We start from the raw sequence: 26,650 nt of genomic DNA, 5'->3' as shown, positions 1-26,650 counted from the left end.
GAGAAGACGATCTGGAGTGTTTTAGATGAATACCAAAGGTCATTTGAGGTCAACAGAGGGGGAAAGAAAGAGTGAAAATCTTGTAAACATGATATCTCAAGGAAGGTCGCCTATGCACTTCTTATATTTGGCAAGTGAATTTCCTGTACTAGTTCAGCAAACCCTATTCATTGTAGTGGAGGTCAAAGGTCATTTGAGGTCAACAGAGGGCAAATTGTAAATATATCAAAAGTGCTATATCTCCAGAACCATAACATGAGAGGAGATCATATATGCATGGTATGAGAGCCTATGACACAATTTGATGTGGTCAGAGTTCATTTAAGGGCAACAGGTGTCAAAACTTGGACACTATGTTAATACTATATTTCTAGATAGCAAAATGCAGTGGTGGTATATATGGCTATGACATTCTCTATAATGAGTACACGAACCCTATTGTTTTTGGTGGAGGGTACAGGTCATTTTGGGTTCAGCAGAGGTTATACAATCTGGACATTTTAAAAATGACATCAAGATATGCAGTTTCATCAGATGTCATATTGGCATGTGACTTTCCTATAATGAGTACAAGAGCCCAGTAATTCTTTGTAAAGGTCAAAGTTCATTTGAAGTCAGCAAGGGGGAAGTGTTAAAACCTTAAAATCACTTTAGCTGGATAATTTTGTTTTCATGTTGTGACTTCTAATTTGTTTCAGTCAGTTCTTTATGATAATTAGCAGAAGTCAATCCCTGAAAACCTTTCTTCTTAGTAAGGGAGTGGCCAGGACTAAGCTTGTGGTTTCTGAATGACATCGTAAACAGAGAATTGAATAACATTACGGATGACTGATTCTTTGTTGTTGTTTATATACTTGTTTATCTCCGTCTTCGTCCAATGTTATCAAAATTAATACCACATTATATATTTACGCATTGATTAGTGTTAGAAACCATGGTAACAATGAATGCGTGAATGGTTTATAAATATATTCTTACTCTTCCGTGACCATTTTGACAACACTTTGAAAAAGTCCAAAATTAAAAATATACCACGCGATCTGTCACTATATATATATATGCAATCTAATTGCATTGTCGGGTTTTCTAAGTAATTAAACGTGTGAACCATAGATCATAGTTAATTTAAATTAAGCGTGACATTTCAGTGACCTTCACTGCCATACCGGAAATACGTCTTGTATCAGGAAACATGTGAACGAAGAGAATTTTTTTTTTGGTTCTTTTTCTCCAAACAACAATAACAACAACAAAAACACATACGTGAAACAGAAATTAAAAAGGAAATTACTCTCTCTCTGACATTGTAGATGTAGTTATACATGGAACACCTTTGCAGATGTTTAGGGTTGTCGAAGGCGAGCAATTACGTCATCGTCATTTACCGAGGTTGACCTGCCTCGTCATGCATACGTATATGCGTATATATATATATATATATAATACTGAGAATGACGCACCTGTAAATAGTAATGAAATATAAGATCATCGGAGTATTTATAAACAAGATCTAAATTAAACTTTTCAGACAGGGTGCAAAAAAATGAATATAGAAATATATCTATTAATTCATAGATTATATATAGTTAAAGGTTTATAGTGCTTAAATGAGAAAACGGCAGTTTTCGTGTACTTTACTCTTTGGTATAATATATGCATCTTATCTGATGACATAATTAAATCTTCAGCCAATGGAAGACTTCTTTTCTTGTCACAGTTTGTGGACAGCGAAGCCACAAATTGCCGACAAATCCTAGAAAGAGCATAATTTTTTTTTTTGAAAATTTTCCCGTGAAGGGGAAAGCGAGGGAGAGCCACTGTACCAACACGAGTCTCGTACATTTAACCCCATGTACCCCTCACCTCCTACTCCGGATCAATTAACAATATAGTGACCACCTTTGTTATCTGTAATGTGGTCATTCGTTCAATTAGGACATGTCCCAGCTCCGCGGGTGGTGGTGTGGGGAGCCTTTTCACTCCGAGGGGCAAACGTATTTTATTCCTCTCTCCCCCCTGCCGCCCCCTCTCAACCTCTCCCCTTCTTTGGTTCTCTTTGAAGGGTAACGATTTTTTCCTCGTGTTTTCTTGATCCTTCTTTAGATATCGAGGCGCATGCGTGAAAGATGGCCACATCCATCCACTATTGGAGGTCAGTTTTTTCTGTCTTATTAGAAAGTAAAAATTCCAAAATTAAAATAATGAAGTATATCATTTGTGTAATTCGTAGTTATTTTGAGCTCTTGACAGTGCTGTACACCCATTAAATTGCGGTGTATAGGTATATCAATAGGAACTAAATGATTAATATTTCAAATGTTCTTTTTTTAGTTATCTCAAATTCTTTCTCCACTGGAGTAATGAAAACATCATTTCCATCAAACTATCAATTAAACATTTTCATTTATCTTGAAGATGATGAAGCAATGACGTTGGTCTCTCTGATCATGTTTTTTTGTGGTTATCGAAGAATGAGATATAAACAGATAAAGACAGATCTGTTTCTATTCTTAGATTAAGATTTGAATATTTCGCAAGCTGATAATAATATTCATATTTTAAACACACGGATTCGTATATTGCGAATGATCAATTTGATAGAAGGTAAGCCAGGTATAATAAGGATAAAGATGTACGGCCTCCACGTACACAGTGTTGTTGCCTGTTCGGTGATTGCCACTGATTAACGTTGTGAATGGTGATGTGTAGAGATCACAGGCACCCTCCTTCCGGCGGTGGACAGAAAGTATTATAAATGTTACTTCTCCTTTAACGACAAAAAATAACATCTGAAAGCAGCGGTTTTCTGAATACAATTTTAAGTCTTTAAGTTTTAACCATGTAGTTACATATATGAGAGTTTGCACTGTTATAACCAAGCTCATGATCTTGGATATGTTAATTGTATGAATAACTCATATTTTTAGCTATTCATTATCACGGCACACCTCATGACTGCTTCAGCTTTCATAAATATGTTTCTATAATTCACTTGTGATATAAAACATGTTTGATTTTTTCTTAATGAAAACTTACAACATCATGACACCATGGCAACGCAAGGTATAGGCACAGTATTTTGCGTGCCTATAGGCATGTATGCCTATATTCTAAGGCTAATTAGTGGAATGTTTTTCACCGAATGGAAATTGTCACAAAATATTTTGTGTCATGGAAGACATACTTCGCTTGAAATGTTAAGTTAGCAAGCACCGTTGCAAGTTACAACTATACTTTCAGTTGCATTTATTTGTAAAATGTTAAAGAAAAAAGTAATGCTTTGCTTGCAAGTACAGTTTGTTAAGATCTACTACAGTAACCGTGTGTTTGAAGTGGATAGAGAAAGTTGCAGAGATCGTAGAGTAAGTTATTGATCATATATACCAAATTTGAATCGTATCAGTTTTTCTCCTTGGATTTTCGACAGTCCTATATAATAAATGTCATTGGAACTGCATGACAAAAACACAAAATAATCAGTTAATAGCATACCATCTACGCATGTCTAAGGCATGACCATAATATACACGAAGAATCAAATTGTGGAATCCTATTTAACTCGGAAGTGAAGCATAATTAACAACTCGAGTCAACCGTTCATTCGCGACCAAACACAAAATGACTACGCAATATAGTTTGTTACGCATGAGAGATGAACAGGAGCTCTGTTCATCTGTTCGTGCACAATGAAGCTCAATAAACGTCCAACATCCTAAGACTCATTAACCGTTTATATAGGCTTTATATGCATAAAGATGGCACTAACGCATGTTTAATGTCAGTCAGGCTCTCTGGTTTTAGCATATCATCTGTAATCACTAGTCTGAAATGGCAAATTTCAAATTAATGGCATTTTTTATGACTCCTTAGTGAATTGTGGCTATTGCCGCGGTTCATTTTATAGTTTGCTTCTATACATGTTCCAAAATCATCCCCATAGCAACGACAGAGACATTGTGTTTTCATAAGTGAATAAATTGAAACTGATAATATGCGATAACATAAAAATATCTTTTATATTTTTATTACGAATTAACGCAAATATTGCAGTATTTGCTCAAGAATAAAAAAAAAAGGAAACTAAGACCCGATTTGGCCTCAGTTGGTTATATAATTGGAATTAAACTTCATCAATTTCATCAATCTAAAGAGAACAGTCGAGACGAGTTGGCGATAAAGAATGGCTAATGATAATGCTGATTACTGTGATATAGGCATATGCAAAGCGTATATCCGCAAGGTATTCTTTATTGTGCAACCACGTACTACGGTAGGTTACATTTGACATACACGGCCTCTTATAAATGAGAATTATCTGCCTCGGTATATTGCAGTCAGAGTTCACATTGCCGTTCCACTTGTTGCATTTCATGCAATGTCTTCATGATATCTCCGGCAGATCCAATATGGGCGGGGAATGGGGGGGGGGGGCGGGGGGCTCGGTACAGCGAACTACAGTCGTATATTTAATCTTTGTTCATTTTTTATTTATTCCTATACGTTGTTTTCGTTCATGTCTAACGTTGGTTGATTTACGCTATACTGAAATGTTGATCACATCGCTTGCGTATATAGCTGAAAATTACGCATACGGCCCATTTCGCCAAAGTTACGTAGTATTACCTCTGAGGAATAAACTCCTCTGAGGAACAAACTCTGCCAGCTTTTTCCTCCTTCTTTCGCCTCCAATTATTCCTCCAGCATTTTACTCCTCGTTGAAAGTGAAATCGCTCCATGATTACCAAATCGGTCGTTTACGAACATCATAACTAAGGAAGTACAACAAATGTAGAAAGGGTTAGCCTAACATGTTTTGCTGTACAGAAGAGCGGAGAGGTGGTGTGGACACTTGCGTTTGTTGCAGAATTGTGCGGTCTCGTCAGAAACCTAGTTTTTGCCGGGTCTGAGTCTCACCTACACTGTAAACAATAGTTAGTCAATATGACTAAAAAAAATTAGTCACAACGATGCCTCTATCGACCAGTTTCTTCTAGTCATTTGACTATATAACATTAGTTTTGTGACTAATTAAATCGAGTTTTCTGACTAATTAAAATTAGTCCTACTACGATGCCTCTATCGACCAAAGCTTAGTCCAGTGACCAAAAATATAAGTCAATGCAACTGTGACTACTTATTTAGGTCACAAGACTAGTTTAAGATTAAGTACTTTTTAGTTAAGAAATGAGATAGTGACACACATTATAAGTTTCATGGTAATTTTTATTAACATTCAGTATTAATGCAAAATGTGACAAATAAGCATTCCATTTAAAATTCATCTCATAAAGAACAGTAACAAACACTAAAGGTTTAAGAACATTTAAAACTAAAATATATATTTATTGGACAATTGGGAAAACTTATCTTTACAAAATTGTCAAAATCTTCTCCGATAAAACATCTTGAGACTACTCATGGGGTTACTTTGAAACGCTCCTAAGTTGGCAGTGTTCAACAGTTTTCAAACAATTAGATCATGCATCATTATGGGCTCCATCAGTTTCATCAAATAGCAGCATGGAAAAGATGTGGACAGACAGATAAAGGGAAAGTTTGCGAGTACACAGCTCAAATATAAAAATAGAACTTTAGCCAAATAAATTATCTTAATTAATATTTAAATTTAAATATACATAACATATATTTAATATACACAAAATAATATATCATATAACTATTTATAATTTATTTATAAAAATAATACCCCGTCAAATCAAATGGTATAAAAAGGCCTTGAGTAGCTCTATATGACCTTAACTGTTAAAAGGGCCAGAAAATATCCTTATAATCATCATCTCGAATTAGGATAAATAAAAATATTACCATGACAAGCTAAACAAAAAAGTGAGCTTAAAAGAGAACCATTGACCAGAGATTAAATCTCTATGTCTAACAACATCTGACAACTACATTTAAAACAAAAGAATAATATAAGTCATTTTATGAACTTGGAAGTGATATTATTCTGAGTTTCTGACCATGAGATGTGATGGTACAATATTATTGCAGAACATGCAAGTTGAATATGTTATTATCTTTGAAGCAACACTAGAGTGGAACAGTTAACAAAGTATAGTTACAACATTTCTAGAAGTACTTTATCACAAACCATAAGCTATGTCTTGAATGGTAGACAATTACCTTCTAGGTCAATTTTTTGGGGTAGATTTTAAATGAGGTTCCCACATTCAATCACACTAACCTCATTAAATCATTGTAATTATTTCCAAGTACACTGAAGTCCATGTTAAAGACTTGCCCGATATATCAAACATCATTTGCTGATAATTTGAACTTTGCTTGATCCCAAAGGTGTGCGCAAGTACACAAACAATAACCTTATACACTACACTTATGTGGGGCTTAGGCATGCACTATAGCATACTAGTAGTATGACCGGTGTGCATTATTGAATATAACCGGTGTGCAGTATTATGTGTAGTATATGCTACAATTTCTGCTGTGAAATTATTTGTCATAAGTTTGGTTTATGACTCACCACAGTTTTTTTTATAAGTCAATGATGAATACTCAAGTGAAGTATCTCTTTGCATTACACAAAAAAATATCCTTTCTTTTTCACTTTTGACATACAGTTGTGGTAAAGTAACAAAGGCCTAAAGACATTTGGTTAAGTATGTAACATTTGTGCTAGCCACACTCTGTAAATGTTATGTAAATTAGCCATTTATATTGCACCATTGGCACAGTATTTACGGAACACTATCTATGGTCCTTGGTAACACATATCAGACATTATGCTCACTATGCTGAGCTACATCTACATGTTCCCCAGGGGACATCCCATATCATTGCAGCCATAAAACGGTGCAAATGCTATATTTTTGAATTACCTCCCTATACACCCTTTACACCTGAGTAAAGAGAGGCAATTGAGATTAAGTGTCTTCATTAAAGGTACATACCTATCGACCAGGTTGGTACATGAACCCACGATCATGGAATCATGTGTTCAGTGCCCTAACCATTCCGCCAGAACTTCTGTATGTCTTTACGTACTGTGGTTATTTCACTGATTGCATAATGCGCACTGTATATCACAGATTGTTCCTCCTATTTAAGGTAGCATAGGCCCATTAAAAGCCCCATTGACTTACACACTAAATCACAAAAGTAATGTGGTCTCTAAGTCTAGATAGAAGTTTTCACTAGCTAAACGCTACCCATCACCGGATAGCTGACAAGTTGGACTTTCATGGCACTATCAATTTTCCGTATCATGATCATGTAGATTTTTTGCTATTCGAGCCGGAAGTTTTTGTCACTTGTAAACAAACCTCTTCACTCAGTGGTAAACAATTTTCCTAGGCTGCTCCTGGGATGCCTAAAGGGGTCTAAAATTGCCTCAATTGACCAAATTTTCTGACCACATGTACTTCCATTCATGCTCTTCACCATGCAAGCCACAAACAAACTAGATCATGATTGATAACAGGTCAAAATAGAAGTTCTCATGCTGCTTTTTGGCACTTTTCCTGAAGGAGAACAATTGAGGGGATGGATACAGACTCTAATAGGAGTATGCCACCTTAAGTGAGAGATGAATTTTTTTGTTAATACCAAAATGATACTTTTTATAGTCGTCACAATATAAACCACAACAGAATTCTATGCAATTATCATTTTTGGTCCATAAAGATGTCTTTTCAGAGATTTCAGTATGCACTGTGCAGTGTGTAAATACACATATGAGCAATACTGTGTAAGCAGTAACCAGGTCTACGTCTGCAACAACATTTCCAGTCACCAATTTTGATAAGCTTGACCAAGCTGGGTGCATATATGATTCTTGCAGGTTTTATTGGTATCCGGATCACAGTCCACTTGGTCTGGCTTGCCATACACCCATAACTGCAGAAACATCATCCAGAGAAGGGTCAGCAGGGAGGGCTTTTTCGTCTCTGGCTCTGAAATGTGATGAAAACTACTTTTGTTTAGCTCAGCTGATTCCTCCCAAACTGACCTACAGGACATACCCCAATGTAATTCCTGAACTGTTAAGTTATATACTAAGAATAAGAGTATAGAATTGAAGGTGTTCTTTGCCAAAACTGGATCATCGGGATTTGTAAACCACAGCCTAACTGTAACAGTATGTACAGTAGTCTAAAGGAAAGCTTACTGATATGCTATCTAGACACACAGTTCACCTCAATAGCATATCCAGTCCATTTAAAGGTTTATGCATAGGTTGTTACAATGTATTAAAGACAGGTATAGGGGACAAGAGGTGGAAAGGGGGCTTAATTCGTGATAAAACATTCAAATTTGTTGCTTGTCAAAGAACAACAAAGTCAAATTACCTTATTCTCCATTGGTGGCAAGCATTGGTTCCTATAGTTAATACAGTCTATCTCCCATGGAAGTATCAGGATATCTCTTTCTGCTGTCAGAGTTGTTTGGAATTTGTTGTTACCTCATCTAACCAGTTGAGTCCATTGATACCACAACCATTCAAAGTATACAGCTGTGAATGCTGAGGACTTAGCACATCAACTTTCTCTGAAAATGAACAAACAACAGAAAATTAATGATAGGCTGAGTAGGCTCAAAACCCCTTGATGCACATATGCAGGAGTAGAAAATGCATACCTTTGTGGATTATTTGCTAAATAAGACTCAAAACATTCTCTGTCTAGTGTATTAGCACTCAGCAGCCACTCCACTTACGATACAGAACCCTACAACATTGTGCTACAGCTGGTGTAGACTTGGTCTAGGATACTAACATAGCGCCACTATGAACCTGAGGCCTATGGCCTGAGCTAACAACATTATGGGTATTTCATGCATTGAAACTGAGTTTTTGTCCTTAGTTAAACACCAGATACTTCCAACTTGAGCAAAAATAACCTAAAATATGATTACCATGTACTTTAGCCTACAAGAACAGAAGGTAAGTTCCATGCGGAAGATCTTCAGTTCAGAGTGCACGAAATGCAGACCGGGGTGGTCGGCGAAGTGTCTAGAAACTTGACGTAGGCTAGCCTACACCACAGGCGCTCGTAACGTTGGAATATAGGCCTAGTATACTAGCTAATAATACACATTTATATAAATGTCATATAAGTGTGTATTACTGCTACTATAGTACTATACATCTACGAGCGCATGTGGGCTACACTAGGTAGACTAAACACCTAGCCTAGCTTCGTCCTAGCGTTAGCAACAGTTTTGCTTACTAAGGCCTAACGTTAATTTTACCCATACTAAGTTTCCAGCCAAACATATCGCGGATATTCAAACCTTCCTTGAACATTATGTCAATTGTGTCAATTATTATTTATTAGAATTTCAGTTGTGATTGAACTTACCTAACTGACGACATTTTGAAACTGCTTCTGGCGATTTGTTAAATGATTAAGAATCTTCTTATTTTGTTGATAGCCCTGTTCTATCTGCAGTTAGGCAATGGTCGCAATGTACGACGTACGACGTATCACGTACGTGCATACAGTATACATGTAATCGCCGGCCGTCGTCTTAATTTTTGAGCTCTGATCAGCTGAGCACACGGTATTCTACGGTACGATGATTGGATAAAAATAATGACGTCATTGGTCAAAGCTGAAGGCTATAGAAAGTAAACAAACAGAAGACTAGAATATTCTCGTCACGCTTACATACATGACATGCATAGTGAGTGTCAAAAAAGTTCGTACAAATTTATGTGACCAATTTATGTTAGTCGAACGACCATGCAAATTGGTCTGCAACTAACGAATTGGTAATGACTAGCTAAATCTAGTCACTGTGACTAGAATTTTGCCATTCGTGACTAACTAATGTTTACAGTGTATCCTCCCTTCCCTCCCTCCCCCTTCCCCGACTCCCCTCGCATGGGTGGTCGCTAATATAGCTGGGATAAGAGAGGGGATACTCTGTATATGGGCTGACAAAGGCCAAACTAGGTTGAAATTACAACGTGCGTAGAGATGTAGTGAGATGAAACTATGACGTACCATATACACGCAAGAATTCAGGTGCAACACTCAGTACATATACTTACCCTTCATACCTGTGTGGCTTTGATGATGTTTATCTGTTTATATATTTAATTCTCTTAAACTTTGACCCTTATATCTGTCTCGTTATATTTATCTTTACTTACTTCTCTTTTCATAATATTTTTATTTGTTGAAATAAAAAACAAATAAAAAATAGTTTAACCTCTATGTGAATGACGATGGGTTATCTATATGGAGTCTACCTGTTATAGCGGTATGTGGGTCTACCTGTGGTAAATCAGTAACATAAACGCAATGTATCGGTGCAACACATGGTCTATGTAGGCAGGCACGAATGCAGAGTTCTTGTAATTATACGGGTTAAAGAGCCCTGGGATTGGTTATCATTATGTCACTACTGCAAATCTCGTTGTAGCCGCCGCCGTCACCCCCCCCCCCCCCCCTCTGCAATAAAAATGTCTCTACTCCATTAGTGACCTCCTGCAATACCTCCTTAAACAAGAAATACCTTCCTACGCCTCTGAGACGGGCCTATATATGCCAATAGTTGTACACACCCATTAGAATGTAGGATGGGAAGTGTACAACGTAACAGCTCATGGTCAGTCAACGGCATAGATGTGTATCCAAACTACCTAAGGATACGGGAGAAATTATTCTGGATGAAGAAGTTATATTCGGCACAGCTCTATACCATACTTGGGTATCTGAACTGTGGGGTGCCCAAAAAAGGGGGTAGGGGCGTGGCCACCCACCTCCCATCGTCAGTCATGGGGAGGGGGGTTCAGTCGGGGATCTGCTGTAGTAAACCTGGCACAAAGTGTTTACTAGCACAACCTTGCGTTGAGAGCTTAATATATGGCGTTTGACAATTGCTAAAAAGTTCACATGGAACTCTCTCGTCGCCACCTCACCTACCTTTCACCCTGCCCTACCTCCCTTTTATCACTTCCCTACCATATCCCCTATTACCACTTCCCTACCGTACCCATAACACCTCACTCATCTCATACCCCATCCCCATCTACGTGAAAAACTGTTATTGTCTCAATAGAGTGTTAATAATGTTTTGTTTACCTGATAGGCGAAATGTTGTGCGACACATCAACTTTAATATTTATTCCGAACTATGACGTATACGGAAGCAGTACTTGCAAGTTCATTGCTCGTTTAGGAACGACATATAAACAACGATGCAAATAACAAGTATAGACAACTGCTCTAACTTAGCGAAACGTCTTATGATCACGTGGTTTCCTGATAAAACTCTCATACATTTATCATGTGATTCTTACTTTAAATGTTCAAGCAAGTATATATGAACTATAAATACAGTACATATTGCCCGTATCATATATCGTAAATACGTCGCTAAGGATATATCCTGATCCTATGATATAGGCCTACTTCAATATCGAGTTTAGGATTTGTTTTTTCCAAAACGGGGAAGATTCATCGACACCTCGAGAATCGCATCATCAGAAAAATGAAACTTAATCTCGACTCATGAGTAGGCGAGAATATATGATACTGCTTCATCAGATATATAGATAAAACATCGATACTACGGTCTTGCTCAAACTTGAGAAAAGTTTGCTCTTTTTCGTGCGTCACAATTACGTCACAGCCTATACGTTACATATCTTTGTATCAAAGTTGAATCATATGAAGTCGCTTTTTCTTCTTTTTTCGTTTTTGGTCTGTCGCTATTTTTGTTGAGGCCTTTGTCCGAACGTTGCTGTTAGTCCTGTCCACCGGCTGAAAATAAACCACCCTCCCTCCCCTCCCCTCCAAGAAAATAAGAAGAAGAAGAAAGGAAAAACGGAATTTCAAAACAGAAAACATTTATGTGGTTCATGTTGCATTCAATAGATACTTATAACAATATATCTTGTGTCAGTTCAACGGTATTCGACATTCCCATCAAATATATCTTCATATTTGATTCATTAGGATATCAGAGATACCGACAGTATACATTCAAATCTAAACTTTTTGATTACGCTATACGCACAGATCATAAAGACAGTGTTTCTTTCATTTTTGTTCATTTTCCGTATATACAAGCCAACAGCATTGCGGTTTCCTTGCCAAATATATAACACAATAAGCTTAATGCAACTGTCTTAAGGGACTCGATTGAAATAGGTTGACACTTAGCTTTTTTTCCTTACAGTTTTTCACAGTTTTGTTTTTCTGTTTCAAAATTATTATCAATGACTTAGATCAAATTCCACTCTCCTTCAATATTTACAAATTTAGCAAACTAAAAAGGAAAAAGGAAAAAAGAAAGAAAAAAAACAGAGACAGGGAGAGGGAGAGAGAGAAAAATGAATAATAATAATATAAAGAAATATGAAACCAACATTGACTAGCTAAACAGGAGAAAATTAACTGCCTTTAGGCAAGAAGAGGCCAGGTACTTGTTTCTTAAACCTACATAATATTTTTCATGTCAAAGCCATGTATGACCAAGGAGTAACTCTACATCCCTCCAAGGTTTTTGTTTTTTCCTTTCTCGCTTATGTTTCCTCAAATAATTCATCCATGAAGAATTATATATTATGCACTGTTTGATTTTGTGTTCATTTTTAATTTTCAATAAATGCAATGGTTTTACTTACAATCCACAGTATGTATCTGGAGGCACCCTGGGAGATATCTTAGCAGACAAACAAATTACGTTGTCGTGGCAACAGAAAATCCAACTAGCGGCTGACGTAGCAAGAGGGATGTCCTATTTACATTCCAGGAACATATGCCACCGGGATTTGAAACCTGAGGTAATTTGGGTAAAACTTGATGCCAGCTATACCGAGAAGATCAAGGGCGGCGGAAGCACTTTTAATCTGGGGGGGCACCGACATCAAAGGGCACTTTGCAGAAATTCAATTTGACTGATGTAGTCTTATACTTAGTACCCTTTATAACTCTTATTGTATTATCTTTTTCGCGTATACACATCACTCCATCAACGCCCCCCCCCCCTCCCCTTTCATGGAAAAAATGCATACTAGCACTGCAATATCCAAAGTTGTATGCACGACATTCTGAGCGGAGCGCCACCATCGGTTGGCGCGGAGCGTACAAGAAAATTTTTGGTTTTACAAACCCCTCAGATGGCCGGAAACGGCCCTTCCCGAGTATTCATTCTGGTTCCCTGGCCTCTTGTTAACTTGAGACACCTCAATTTTTATGTAGAAAAAGGGCACATTTTTAACCCTGAGGAAAAGTGGGGGGGCACGTGCCCCCTGTGCCCCCCCGGTTCCGCCGCCCTTGGAGAAGATTGTTGTTGCTGTTGATGGTGTTGTTTCTGTTATATATGTGTGTTACATCTAACTCGAGTGTCAGTAAAGAACCCATCATTTTCTAGGTTCACAGTCCTATCCCCCTGTGTTCTGTTTTGGTGACATATTTGCGGGCCATACTCTAGAGATCAAACATGATGCTAACCAACTCGAAATCATTTGTGATTCCTAAAGCCGGATCTCGAAAGATACTTTGAACAGACTGATAAATGAAATGGAGGTAAACGACAAAGGCAAATGAATAAATATATATACAATTGAAATCGTAGTGATGAAGGCCTACCTTTGATTTGGTCTTTAACATTTGCTGAAAAGTTTTGGCAAGATTTTGTCATCGCCGGAATAGGGTTAGGCAATCGATGAAATCACTTAGCTCAAGGATAAATATAAACCACAGCGCAAAATCAGAGTGTTCGCCATTTATCCTCATCCATTAAAAAAAACACTTATCATCTTAAATTAACCGTGCACCCAGTCGTATACAGTATTTTTTTGTATTCTATTATGTTTACATATTTAAATATCTACTTATATGAACACACTACTCCTGTCACGCGAATTGAAGGCCACAAATATTTTCAGCTTAACATTATAGGGAAAAACTTTCCAATCTATATGCCCCTGTAAGCAGTCCATTATAAAGACCAACTAACCGATCCATAACTTTACGGCCGTGTTTGTTTGTATGTTTTGGTACTTTATTGTATATTAAATAATCACACAAACATGACGCATGCTTTCATCTCGACCAAAACAATAACAACAAAAAGGACACCTTTGTTTTAATTTGACATAGTACCCCAAATGTTGCGTGTATATACCAAAATCAATCCTCATTTGTGTATAACCATTTAGGTTAAAGTTTGTTGTTAGTAATTATATTTGTTCGATACAAAAAACAGATATTAACAATATGTTTATGGCGAAAAATGAACAACACACATTTCATATGTTACAATCCAACTTGTAATAATTCTTCAAATATGTAAAAGATCTTTGTGAGAAACATCTACCGATTTAATTTTCGTTTTGTTTTGCATATATGTGCCAGGTCAAAATTTGTTTGTCTTATAATCCGATGGTCACGCCTCTAGAGTTTGACCACTGTGACCAGGCAGATCAGATCATCTTCTTAAGTATAGCAAAAAAAAGACGTAACCATATAGGCACCGACTCCATTACGCCGGTCAGTTATTTGTAATAAGACAGGCATCGGTGACACTATAAAGAATTCAACATTGCCCCCAAAAAATATCATGTTGCTGTTAACAATATCTTCGCAAAGAATGTGATAAAAATAGCCTGTTATGTCGCACAATGAGAAACAGTGAACTCTTTCTGTAGTGATAAACAAACCTAGAAAATAATAAGACATTTATATATTTCGGTTTTATTTTAGGTCAGCGTGATGCAGGGAATTAAATATCATCTTCTCCTTGTCGTCTTTTAGTTTTCCCTTTAATATTATGATTTTTTATTTGTGTGAATGTGCGCGCATCTCCCCCCCCCCCACCCACCCCTTTGGATCTTTCCCTATGAAATGCAGTGTAATGTTGCTTTGGTTACGGTTCATTTGATTTGCACACGGTTTATAAAATGGTTCTGAGCGGTCACTCCGATTCAAGATCAAGTGCAACTGTGTGTCATCAGCGAATGTCATATAATTGACACCATGTGCTGAGATTGCGTCACCGAGTGGCGCAGTGTTCAGTGTGACCATCTGGGGACCCAAAATGGATCCTTGTGGTACATAGTTCTTGAAATCATTCCCATCAAGTTTGTGTCTTGTCTAGGAAAAAAAGAGAGGAAAGTACGTAGAGTTAGATATGCTGTCTAATACTGGAGTGTCAGTAATGGCGCCAATATTCTGCCATCTTACAGTTTGACCATTATTTAGCGTCCACAGTCACTGTGATATCTCCTGTCCCCTTGTCACCCCATCTCCCCCTCTAACCCCATCTCCCCCAACCCACATCCCACACCCCTTCTCCCCTCTGCTGCCTCTTTCCAAACACGAACACCATATGTTCTTTATTGCGTCCTTTTCATAGATTCCAAATTCTGAAACTGTCTGAGATGCTCTATTACTGTTAAGTAAACACGCGGAGGTGAACTTACGCACGTTATGACCCGGTCACTGGGACTCTCGCCAGCTATATAGTTGGTCAACTCCCTTTCCCTTTGTCCATATTCCAGCCAGACAGACGTACCAGAATCTAATTTTGATTTCATTCGTGTATGCGTTATTTATTCGAACCTTTCTATCTCTTTCAGAATTGTCTTGTTCGAAGATTAGAAGATGGTGGTTACCAGGTCGTCGTGGCAGATTTCGGACTAGCCAGAATTCTTAGCCTGCAAGACGCACAGCTTTCTCCTCTGATGCCGAAACGGTACCCCGTGTCGAGTCTTGTAGATAAACCGGACGCCGATGACGTCAGGGATGATACGGACTCCCCTCGCCGGATGTCGGTGGTGGGTACGGCTTACTGGATGGCCCCTGAGATGCTCAGAGGTGAAGAATACACTAGGAAAGTCGACGTCTTCTCGTTCGGAATTATTCTCTGTGAGATCATCGCTCGGATTGAAGCGGACCCAGATAGACTACCAAGAACAAATGTAAGAAAAGGATGAATAGTTTCGGTAAAAAAGAAAACGGAATCAAATTACACCCGTAGAGAAAAACGTTCTATGGTCATCAATAATTTCATTTCTGTGGAGAGGGGGGTAAGAAATATAGAAGAGATTCTCCTAAGTAAACATCGTGACCACATTTCATCCGTTTATGATACAGTTGCAAAGTATGAATTACTCTCCCTTTTCTCCCCTTCCACCCCCCCCCCCCCCCCAATTGACACCAAAAGGAAAAGAGAACAAAGTTATTTCATTTACAAGATTTTAAAGTTAGGTCAGGTGGTTGTACCGTTTTGTCTAAATCGTGATGTCAAATTCACCACCAGTGAAGAGTGAAACAATGTTTTACTTAAACAAATGCTAGGCTAGGACTAGTTGATAAATATTGTAATCAGAATAAAACTCCAATTCAGGCAGAGGTATAGGAAAGGAGCCTGAAATCTCGTGTCACGGGCGTTAGTTCATACCTTTTGGCCACAGCTTTACATAGTGTGAAGGAGATATATTCGATTGCCTTTTCTGTCACTGGGAAAGTGTTCAATTGTTCAGAGAGAGACAGCACCCCGTGCCTAATACTTGACAGTACACGCACAATTCTATATATAGTATGGGTATATGCAGAGTGCATCTCGTTTCCCCTTCTCATCTGGGTATATTCCATCTATCCATCCCTAATATAAACTCGGTGCTGTAACAGGTAACTGATGGTAAAAAAACATTCTTGGGCCTGGCAAATTGGTTTTTCTTTCTGAAAGCAGACGTATCCTTTCAGAAGATGTCATAAACTCTTGTTTTCGAATCATGTCTTTCTCTCCCCTTTTGGGGAGGATGCTTAAAGCTTATCCTGTGCACAACACGAGTTTGATTTTTTGAAGCCTACATCCCATACATGGGAATCAAACATTCGATGGTCTATTTCAGTTTTAGAATAAAACATTACAAGACATGTTGTTGTTTTTTCGCCAGAGTTTTGGTCTCGATTTGGAGGCGTTTCGTCTGATAGCAGGAAGTTGTCCAGAGGCGCTGTTGCAATTAGCAGACGATTGTTGCGTGGTGAGTACGCTGATATGGCGGATACGTGATAGATCGACCTAATCATTGGGCGAGACACTACATTATAATGAAGTATTACTACAATATTGCAATAATGCCTACATGTTTACTACAGTCTTAGTACAGTAGTACCATGGTAGTGCAATATACTACAGTTATACTATACGGTAATACTACACGATCCAACAGAAATGTACAGTTGTACTACAGTAACACCACATATATCATAGTTTTATAACAGTCATGTCATATGCTATTGTAAGAGGGCAATAAAAGGGTAACAACAGCATTTCTACAGTGGGCCCTAATATCCCACAGGAAGTCCAAAACATGCAGTATACTCCTTATTAACATATTTCACGGACAATATATATATATATATATATATAATTAGAGAAAACCAGAGAAATAAGATATGACTCATAATTGACAAATAAGGAGTAAGTTTTAGAAACTAAGGAGTAAGTTTTCTAAAACTTACTCCTTATTTGTCAATTATGAGTCATATCTTATTTTCTCTGGTTTTTTCTAATAATATTTTCTTTTGGAATAAACGTGGATTTTTGTTATGTATTATATATATAAATATATATATATAAATATATATAAATATATATATATATATATATATATATATATATATATATATATATATATATATATATATATATATGTGTGTGTGTGTGTGTGTGTGTGTATAGGACCCAATGTATGACCCACAATATCGGTCAAAACAACAGCACGTGATTAGAAAGCTGAAAATCATTCCGACAATAGTGCAGTCTTCAACAAACCATTTCCTTTTCTTATAAGCCAAATGATGATCTGAGATTTAGGGGCCTATATCTTGTTGTGCTTTTGTTTTATTTATTAGTTGGAGGCATCCAGAAGACCACCATTTATTGAAATAGAGGCTCGTCTACGAAAGATACTCGGGGTTATAAATCAGACGATTGGAGATGAAGAACAAGTGAAAGAGAAATGCCTCCATGCTGAAATCGAAGACGAAGGAGATGGAGTTGCCGAAGTACGCAATAGTGACGTCATTACTGATGTAAATAATCGTCAATGTCACAAGCAGGAGGAAGATGGGAAAAGCTGCTCTCCGCGGCGAAAGAATGGACTGCACCAAATGGCAGGGGAGTTGAGTAATTTAAATATGTGCAATAGCAGAGAAGATACTATAACTGCGAACACTAAAGACACGGTAAAAGACTCTAAGACATTGAACGAGGAATCAGATGTCAAAGGTCAAATGCCTTACGCATCCATGACACGTATGTTCTGTGTATTAGTAGTTGTGTTGTTGTTATCGTCAAAGTTTTTTAGTATATCTATTGCTATTGGTCTTTCGTTGGTTATCGTAGTAGGTGGTCATCTTATTTGGGTAAACATGGATGAAATAATTCAAATTTTTGGCAGAATCCAACAATCTATTGACAAAAGTTTGAACAGTTTCCTAATACATGACAAACTGGTCGCAAATGATGAAAAGCAAAAGAAAGGAACAATTGGAGAAGAGAACTCAAACCAGTTGAATTTTAATAGAGGCCAAAACTCCGAAGGGCAGCAGCTGGAAACGCTTAATTTTGCTCAACCGAAAAGGAGAATTCACAAGCGTCCATCACTGATAAGAGCTACGTCATTGAATATTCAAGCGAGCATCGAAGAGGAAGACTTTTAACACATGCGCAGCGCATCTTACAACTTTGACAAGGACAACGTCATTGAATGTTCAAGAGAGCCACGAAAAAGATTTCTAACACATGCGCAGTGCATCTTGCATCCTTGATGCGTACGTTTGCAAGACGTTTACAAGCCGACTATCCTAACGGACATGTATGCAAACAGGAAGGCCCTAACCCATATGAACCGCACATGTTTACATCCTCTGCCTTAGATGATCCACTACTTCTACAAGTTAGGTCCTAACGTTTAGGCTTATTTAGGCCTAGCTACAGTAGGTCTGGGCCCCTACACTACAGTACACAATTCTGGCTTCATGCCTTCCTATCATATATACTCACGTCCGTGTTTCGTCAAGTTGCATTGGGACCCTCGACGTGCCTGGGCTGAAACACGATACGTAAAGCAATTAGATTTATACCTCTGCCAAAATTGGTAAATTAGTCATGTCAGGGTACGGGACTACGGGTTACAGCTAAATGCTTGACTTGTATCGACAATACGTCGTGAATGACATGTGATTTCTACATACATTTCTACCTGTATTTCTCATATATTTCTAGGTGGTTAGTGCCATTTAATAACATACATGTCTAATCGCTACTAAGCTTGCCGAAAGCGTATGAACTGAGTGCTTTAATATAACTATGCATTCAATATTCAAGAGTGTATCGAAGAGGAATTCTTCTAAGATATGCGCAGCGCATCATGGGATCGGAAGACTTTTATAAACATTAACACCATGACGTAGGTCTCAATTGCCGATAAATAAGAGGCTGATAGTGCAATATCTTGATGTTTTAAGGAGTAAATCGATCATCGAAATGAAGCGATTGACGGTCTATTCTCAAACAATCAAACACCCGACCTATATCCGAAAACTGGTATCAGATACATGTATAGGTCTTAGGACTTTGGCGTTATTATTGGAGTAAATAGAACGTTGAGTATCATGTATGACTATAAATTAAAAGTCCAGATTAAGAAGACAGCTTATAGAAACTTTTTAGAAGTATCATTATGCACTTGCGTTGAAAGGCTCAACTTAACTGACATATTGAATATGATCAAATTAAGGAAACATCAAGCAGTTTTCGTAACCAAACATAGTCTATTCATCACGCAATATACCGTGGTAGCTATATTTATAAGTAATATGTATTTCATCTCTACGTCAAATTGGCTGATATTTGTGTCTCAGAACAGAGTTGCTTCACCTTGGGTGTTACAAATTTATTTCCAAAACGCACGCAATCGCATGCATAGAATTAACAAAGAGGCTGCCTTTCTTTTCAACTTTGTCAGTTGTACAATTCAGTCGGAACGACACCAGACTCAAACAATGAAAACATTCCCGCCCCCCCCCCCATTCCTTTGGGTGATAAGTAAGTGACAAAGCAGTCAGTGATGGAATATTGACAATTTAAGTGTTTTAGTGTGTGCACCATAGTTACTTGATTAAAAAACGCAGATCACATAATTGTATATAACTTTATTATATTAATGTATCACTTACTTTCTTTAAGAGACAGATTAAATATATATATATATATTTATATATATATATATATATATATATATATATTTATATATATATATATATATATATATATATATATATATATATATATATATATATATAAACCAATATATAAAATGTATTTTACGTAAATAAAGTGCTATTAAGTTTGAAAATTGTTCTATAACATTTCCGTTTGGGATGTAGGAACTTATTGTGATGACGTCATCGTACCACGGCAATTTGAAATGATACAACCGAGATATCACGAATACAGTCATTTACTGAATCAGCAACGAAATTGTGGGGCCGTTAAAATAAAACTGCATGCAATACGTTGTACTTACCAAATTCCAACTGATTTTTGTAAAATGTTTAATAGAATGGAATTATTTTAAATTCAAACTTTGAAAATGATAAATAAAAATATTAAAAAAGTGATGTAAACTACGACAAGGATCGGTATCGCAGATAATCGGTAATTTTGTTATTTTATAAATTGAAATTGAATCAGTGTTAACCCGAAATACTATATGCAAAAAACAAAAATCTGGTCACTCACTAACTCCACAAGTTTATATAACATCCTTAGATAGATATTTTGTCACTTACATTGACATTTTATTATTAATAGTCAGGCGCGTATCCAGGATTTTCTAACCCGGGGGGCGCGAATTACTATCTAAGCGGAGCGCCACCATCGGTTGGCGCGGAGCGTACAAGAAAATTTTTGGTTTTGATACCCCCCAGATCACCGGAAATGGCACTTCTCGGGCTTGAAAATGACCAACCAGATGAACACTTTTGCCTGAGAACCAAGTATTTCAAAAAAGTTTTTTTTTTCCATCCATAACCTTTTTGGAGATAGTCACCAGTTACACATCATGTTCGACCTCACTGCATGTCCTATGGATCATTGCTTTTGTAGGTGATTCTACGATATCCACAATATCCGAAAACCCACTTTTGAAGGTTTTAAGCCCATTATTTGTTGAGAATTTAAAATTCACATTTCTCGTGAATAAAAATCACTTCAAAACATACCCATAATGTTGCACAAAATTCAATATATGGACAACTAATATAGAAAAAAACACTTCAACCCCTAATAGACAGGTCAAAATTGCACGAGTAGAGGAAAGTATGATGAAGAATGTTGGTGAGGAAATTTTGGAAAATTCCGACACAGTTAATTTATTGGTGTAGAAATATTGCAACCTCTTATAATGGCTATTATAAAACTTGGTTGAAGGAAATGAAAAATAGCAAATATTTCCGATATCAGCTATATCGAAACCGAACACTACACACATAGGCGTAGGTCCCGTAGGAGGCGGGGGCTGCAGCCCCCCCCCCCCCCCCGCAACCAAATATTTTCCCATTTTTTCGGGCACCTACTGAAAGAAAAATAAATAGCAATGAATAGCTTAAAAATGATCTCCTTTGTAATTAAAATAAAGTTCTAAGCTTGGCCGACATTACTACTGTAAAAGAGTGTTTTGACATAAATGGATCTGTATGCTTTTTCTCCATCTACATAAGACATTTGGTTGTTTACATTAACATCCGGCGGTATACTGTGCAACTTTGACGGACCGTGCGGTACACGATGCCATTTGATGTAATGGCCGATGCTTGCTTATATGATATTGGCATCGATATGTTGGACGCGCGCTTCGCGCGCGAAAAATGTTGGCTTTTTTTCGGGCAAGTCGTTACAGCCCCAAATCCAATTGGGCTCCTATGCCTTTGACTACACACACATAGACAGTTTTTGAGGCTGTTCATCGTGGAACATGCATTTCAATGCTCACTGATATGATATTATATCTGTTATTTGCTTTACAAATTCGAACAGGCGTGTAGCGAGTTATTGCCAAGAGAGGGGCGAAGCCTGTAGGCAAACTATCTAAGCGAAGCGCCACCATGAGTTGGCGCGAAGCGTACAAGAAAATTTTTGGCCGAAAATGCCTCCCAGATCGCTGAAAATGACACGTCCCAGGCCTTGTAAGTTGCATCTAAGCATTGTCTATTTTGAATTTACTAGCAATGTCATAAAGAAAATTTGCTGGGGGGGCGGTCGCCCCCTTCCCGAAATGCGTCATGTTCCCCGATGACTCGGTCGAGTTCAAGACCAGCCACAGTTGGTTCCATATAGCACAATTGTACAATTGTTTAAATAGTCCATAAACACACACGCGTTATGATAGACCATATATAGTATTTATATAGATACATTAGTGAGAGAGGAAAAATGGAAACGTCAAAAATGGAGTTGTCGGTGTAAGGGGTAGGGTGAGGCGCACACCCCCTCCGTAATCCTTGATCTGTCACTGGCTACCCTGTGTATATAATAGGGATCAGCGCTTTAACTATGACTGTTCCTCCGTTTCTCTTCCCGAGGTCTTGGCTATCTTCTGCTCCCTCCTTTTCTCCTTTTTCTCTCTTTCTTCTTTTTCTTTTCCCTTCCTTTCTCTCCTCCTTTTCTTTTTTCCCTCCTTTTCCCTTTTTTCTTCTCTTTTTTTTCTCTCCTCTTTTCCTTACCCGGGGGGCGCGCGCCTCCAACGCCCCCCCCCTGGATACGCACCTGATAGTTGATCCTTCCCAACATTTTGGAATAATCTACTATTTACACTAACCAGAAATCACCTTTTGAAACATTTGTATGTTATGCTCTCTATAACTGAATACTTGAATACACCCATATGTTTAACATCGTCTGATGGCATCAGCCATATACTTTACAACGAAACTTAGCAGGGGAATATGACATAATCACTTGATTCGATTACAGTTCTTATAAGATCTTCCCCGGATCGATATTCCGACACGAAACAAATGTTTTTGTGGCACTGAATTGATTCTATGTTTTTCACTCTTACAGCGTAACAGTCTCCGTCTCTGATTATTTGTGAACGAAAAGAGCAAATGATTTTTGGTTGCTTGAACGGGACAAGAGCCACTTTCTCAAGCACAGCGCCCCTATACACCACTGATCTATTACCGATCAATAGATGGCGTCATCCTGTGGTCAATAGTGAAATATACGGCTCTGGTATCTTTATAAGGTGGCATACTCCTATTAGAGTCTTTATCCATCCGCGCGATTGTTCTCCTATCTCAGGAAAAGTGCCGAAAAGCAACAGGAGAACTTTTTTGACCTGTTTTTGATCTTTTTTGACCTGTTATCAATCATGATCTAGTGTTTTTTGGCTTGCATGTTGAAGAGCATGAATGGAAGTACATGTGGTCAAAAAAGTTGGGTCAATTGAGGCAAGTTTAAACCCCCTTTAGGCTTCCCAGGAGCAGCGTACGAAAATTGTTTACTACTGAGTGAAGAGGTTTGTTTACAAGTGGCGAAAACTTCCGGCTCTGATAGCAAAGAAATCTGCGCGGTCATGGTACGGAAAATTGATGGTGCCATGAAAGGCCAACTTGTCAGCTATCTGGTGATAGGTAGCGTTTAGCTAGTGAGAACTTCTAATCTAGACTTAGAGACCACATTACTTTTGTGATTTAGTGTGTAAGTCAATGGGGCTTTTAATGGGCGTATGCTACCTTAAGATTGAGACCAATACCACCACCGCAGTGTTAACTCAATCTTAGACAAATGCAATGGCTTGAAGAGATATAGCGCCATTCTTTTTTATCATCTAGTAATCATCTCAATTATCTACAACAACAAAATCATGCCTCATTACTTACCTACTGTACTGTATCATCCGAGGAAACCTAATTATGCTCTACACAGCTTGTAGAGTACGGTTAAAGTTTAAAGGACGCCACAAATAGAATTGCAAACTCTGCTCCCCCCTCATATTGCATCACCTCATTTATTGAGAGTATAAACTGATTAACGAAGTTTTGTGGCCTTATACAAACGTTCCGCATCTACAGAAAAATGAAATTCAACAGAACTTAGAAATATAATAAAACAGCTAACTCGCCGTGCTTTAGGCGTGAGTGTCGCTATGTTTGTCGAAAGTATCAGTGTCCAAAACCGTCGGGCGCCCTCTCTTGTGTCTCTCATCTACACCGCAACACAGCTTGTGTTACGTTGTAAGATCTGCCAACGAGCCTGAAACGGCTGGTATCTTGGGCGTGTAAAATTGGACCCGGAAAAGGGTCTATTCTCTACCCATAGCTTGTTTATTTTATGCTATATAGTTTAGGACGTTATCCGATGGTTACGCCAGCCACTTGATTCTAATTAGAAAATGATAGGCTTGAAATTGGATTTTGCAAAAATTATCAATTGGAATGGACCTATGGAGCTCGAACTTATAGAACGATGAACCATTCAGTCGTGGATTGAAGAGGAATACCAACATAAAGCATCGGGTTGGGTATGGGGGTGGGTGGGGGGAGCTTTCAAAGCATAGTGTCTGTCCTAGTTATATCTCTTACACTGATACTATATATCAGTCCGAAAAATTAAGATACCAATTAGGAAATTATAAGGAAACCAAAGGGAACCGAAAGATGCTTAGCTGACATATATTTCGGAAAGTAAAACATTATTAGCAATAGCAAAGGAAAGTCTGCACGCTATTACACTGAGTGAAAAAGGCTGAAGGAGTATAGCATACTTACTATACAACCGCTTGTGTTTATGTGTAAGCCTATAGAGTTGTATATTTAGCTCCTCCGATGTAAGGGTAGTGCAAGTCCGAGGATTATATTGGAATATGTATACTGGAAAACTCTCGACCTCTACAGTTAAATTGAGCTTTGCGTGGTCTAGCAAACTCATCGCTTACAAATGAAGTAAACCAAATTTAAATCAACTTAATTCTCCCGTCACCCCAAACCCCTGCTCAGCCCGACCCACCTCCCCGGCATCTCCGTCATCAGGCCGGATGTCATTGTTTTGTTAGGCATAGGAAGGTTGAGTCCCACCGTGAACTCCGACATCTCCCCCGACGGCTTTTCATGGAGAATATTTCGACAGTTTACTACCTGCGGCATTGTTTATGGTTCAATGCTTGCATGACCACTAACGAACTGTAGGAATTGTGGTCAAAAGCCCCCAATTTAGTTCTAGGACTTCTTCTAACGCATAATAATAATAATCATCAGCAGCAGTTATTTTTACGACGCTTAAGCGACCACAAATGTGGGAGAAGCCCACAAGGGCTTATTGATTACAACTTACACGTCGGGTGGCTTCCAATTCAACATTTAACTCAAATTTTGGAATCTTTTCAATTTAGAAAGTCATTTCAGATGGGAAAACCGTAGATTTCTCTTGGATGAAAAACCCACCTTACTATGAGATATCTGCAATTATTTGTAGATATCTTAAATAAATTGGAGATATCTGTAATTTAATTTGAGATATCTGAAATCATTTCGAGATATCTGAAATTCCTTATTAAATGTTAAAACGGCTTTCCATACGGCCGGGAATCGAACCCCGAACCTCCCGATTGCTAAGCCTCAATGCTTCAAATGCCACCGCCTTTACCCACTCGGCCACAGCACCGGTCTAATAGCCTGCATAGTAGCCTGCAGTGCAGCAACAAATTCAGTGTGAGTTTTGTTACTTCTGAAAGACAAAAATCAAGACAAATATATGCCCAGATCACGTGTGAAGTTTCTTTTCAGCTTCACCCACGCGTTACTGTATGAAACCTAGTTCTAATAATACGTATGCAACACCATGGCCGCTCAGTGTTTGTTACAACGAGGTAAATGAATCTGGAGAAACTATCACACAGTAAATACGGGCGTACGCGCGTACCATGTATGGAGGGTCATGTGATGTGTTCCAGGGTGGTACTAATATACTACTCTCCCTATTACGCATGATGATTTCACCCAACTAGTACGTAAATGAGTTTGCGTGATTAGAGCAGCAGACGACACCAGGTTACCTAGCAATAACCGTGCCTGTAGCCTAACGTGATAGCTATATTCCCGTCGAGCAGCATTAGGCTCTGTTCCATGGAGAATTCCGTGGTTGCACTGAACTAAACATTTCCCCACATTTCCCATTTCTACACTCACTTATAGCGTGTAGTAATAACGATAGGCCATATGAGACAAAGCTTGCCCCTAGAGCTGTATTAATAAGTAAGATTATGTAGAAAGCCTGCCTTCATTCAAGAGAATAAGGTTGAAAGTTAGCATATTAGCACTATTTCGTAGGCCTGAAGTACCAGTACCTTCTTATGCCGTTGGTTCCCATGTCCGAAGCGACCAATCTTTCACGAAGTCACTAACACTGTTCTCGAACTGTTACAGAGAAATATCAGTATAGTACCACCCTGGAACACATCACATGACCCTCCATACATGGTACGCGCGCACCCAATTGACATGAATCCTCCAGATTCATTTACCTCGTTGGTTTGTTAAGTGTTTGTTGATGTATGCATTGAATACTCTAGTGATACGTGTACCATATATAACTCTATGGTTTGACCCAGGTCCCTCATATTACATAACAAATAACAAAA

General features: G+C 38.1%; 1 protein-coding gene and 1 long non-coding RNA gene across 2 annotated transcripts in view; one reads left to right on the top strand and one right to left on the bottom strand.

The window, feature by feature from the left end:
• The window catches only part of LOC139963751 (uncharacterized), a 38,939-nt gene extending 18,574 nt beyond the window's left edge, over positions 1-20,365 (top strand). Inside the window, exons 4-8 of the mRNA XM_071964866.1 lie at positions 2,104-2,152; positions 12,626-12,775; positions 15,575-15,916; positions 16,898-16,984; positions 17,859-20,365. Coding sequence (XP_071820967.1) covers positions 2,104-2,152; positions 12,626-12,775; positions 15,575-15,916; positions 16,898-16,984; positions 17,859-18,668 — 1,438 coding nt within the window. The 3' untranslated portion in view covers positions 18,669-20,365. The remainder of the gene's footprint in view (positions 1-2,103; positions 2,153-12,625; positions 12,776-15,574; positions 15,917-16,897; positions 16,985-17,858) is intronic.
• LOC139963960 (uncharacterized) lies at positions 5,203-9,820 on the bottom strand. The gene is made up of 3 exons (XR_011791806.1): positions 9,339-9,820; positions 8,328-8,526; positions 5,203-7,931 (listed from the first exon to the last, which is right to left on the bottom strand). It is a non-coding gene; the product is annotated as an uncharacterized lncRNA (long non-coding RNA).
• Positions 20,366-26,650: the final 6,285 nt, after the last annotated feature.

The sequence above is a fragment of the Apostichopus japonicus genome, chromosome 22 (assembly GCF_037975245.1).
Source record: "Apostichopus japonicus isolate 1M-3 chromosome 22, ASM3797524v1, whole genome shotgun sequence".
In the NCBI taxonomy this organism is placed as follows: domain Eukaryota; kingdom Metazoa; phylum Echinodermata; class Holothuroidea; order Aspidochirotida; family Stichopodidae; genus Apostichopus; species Apostichopus japonicus.
This window is presented reverse-complemented; position numbering and strand designations above follow the sequence as displayed.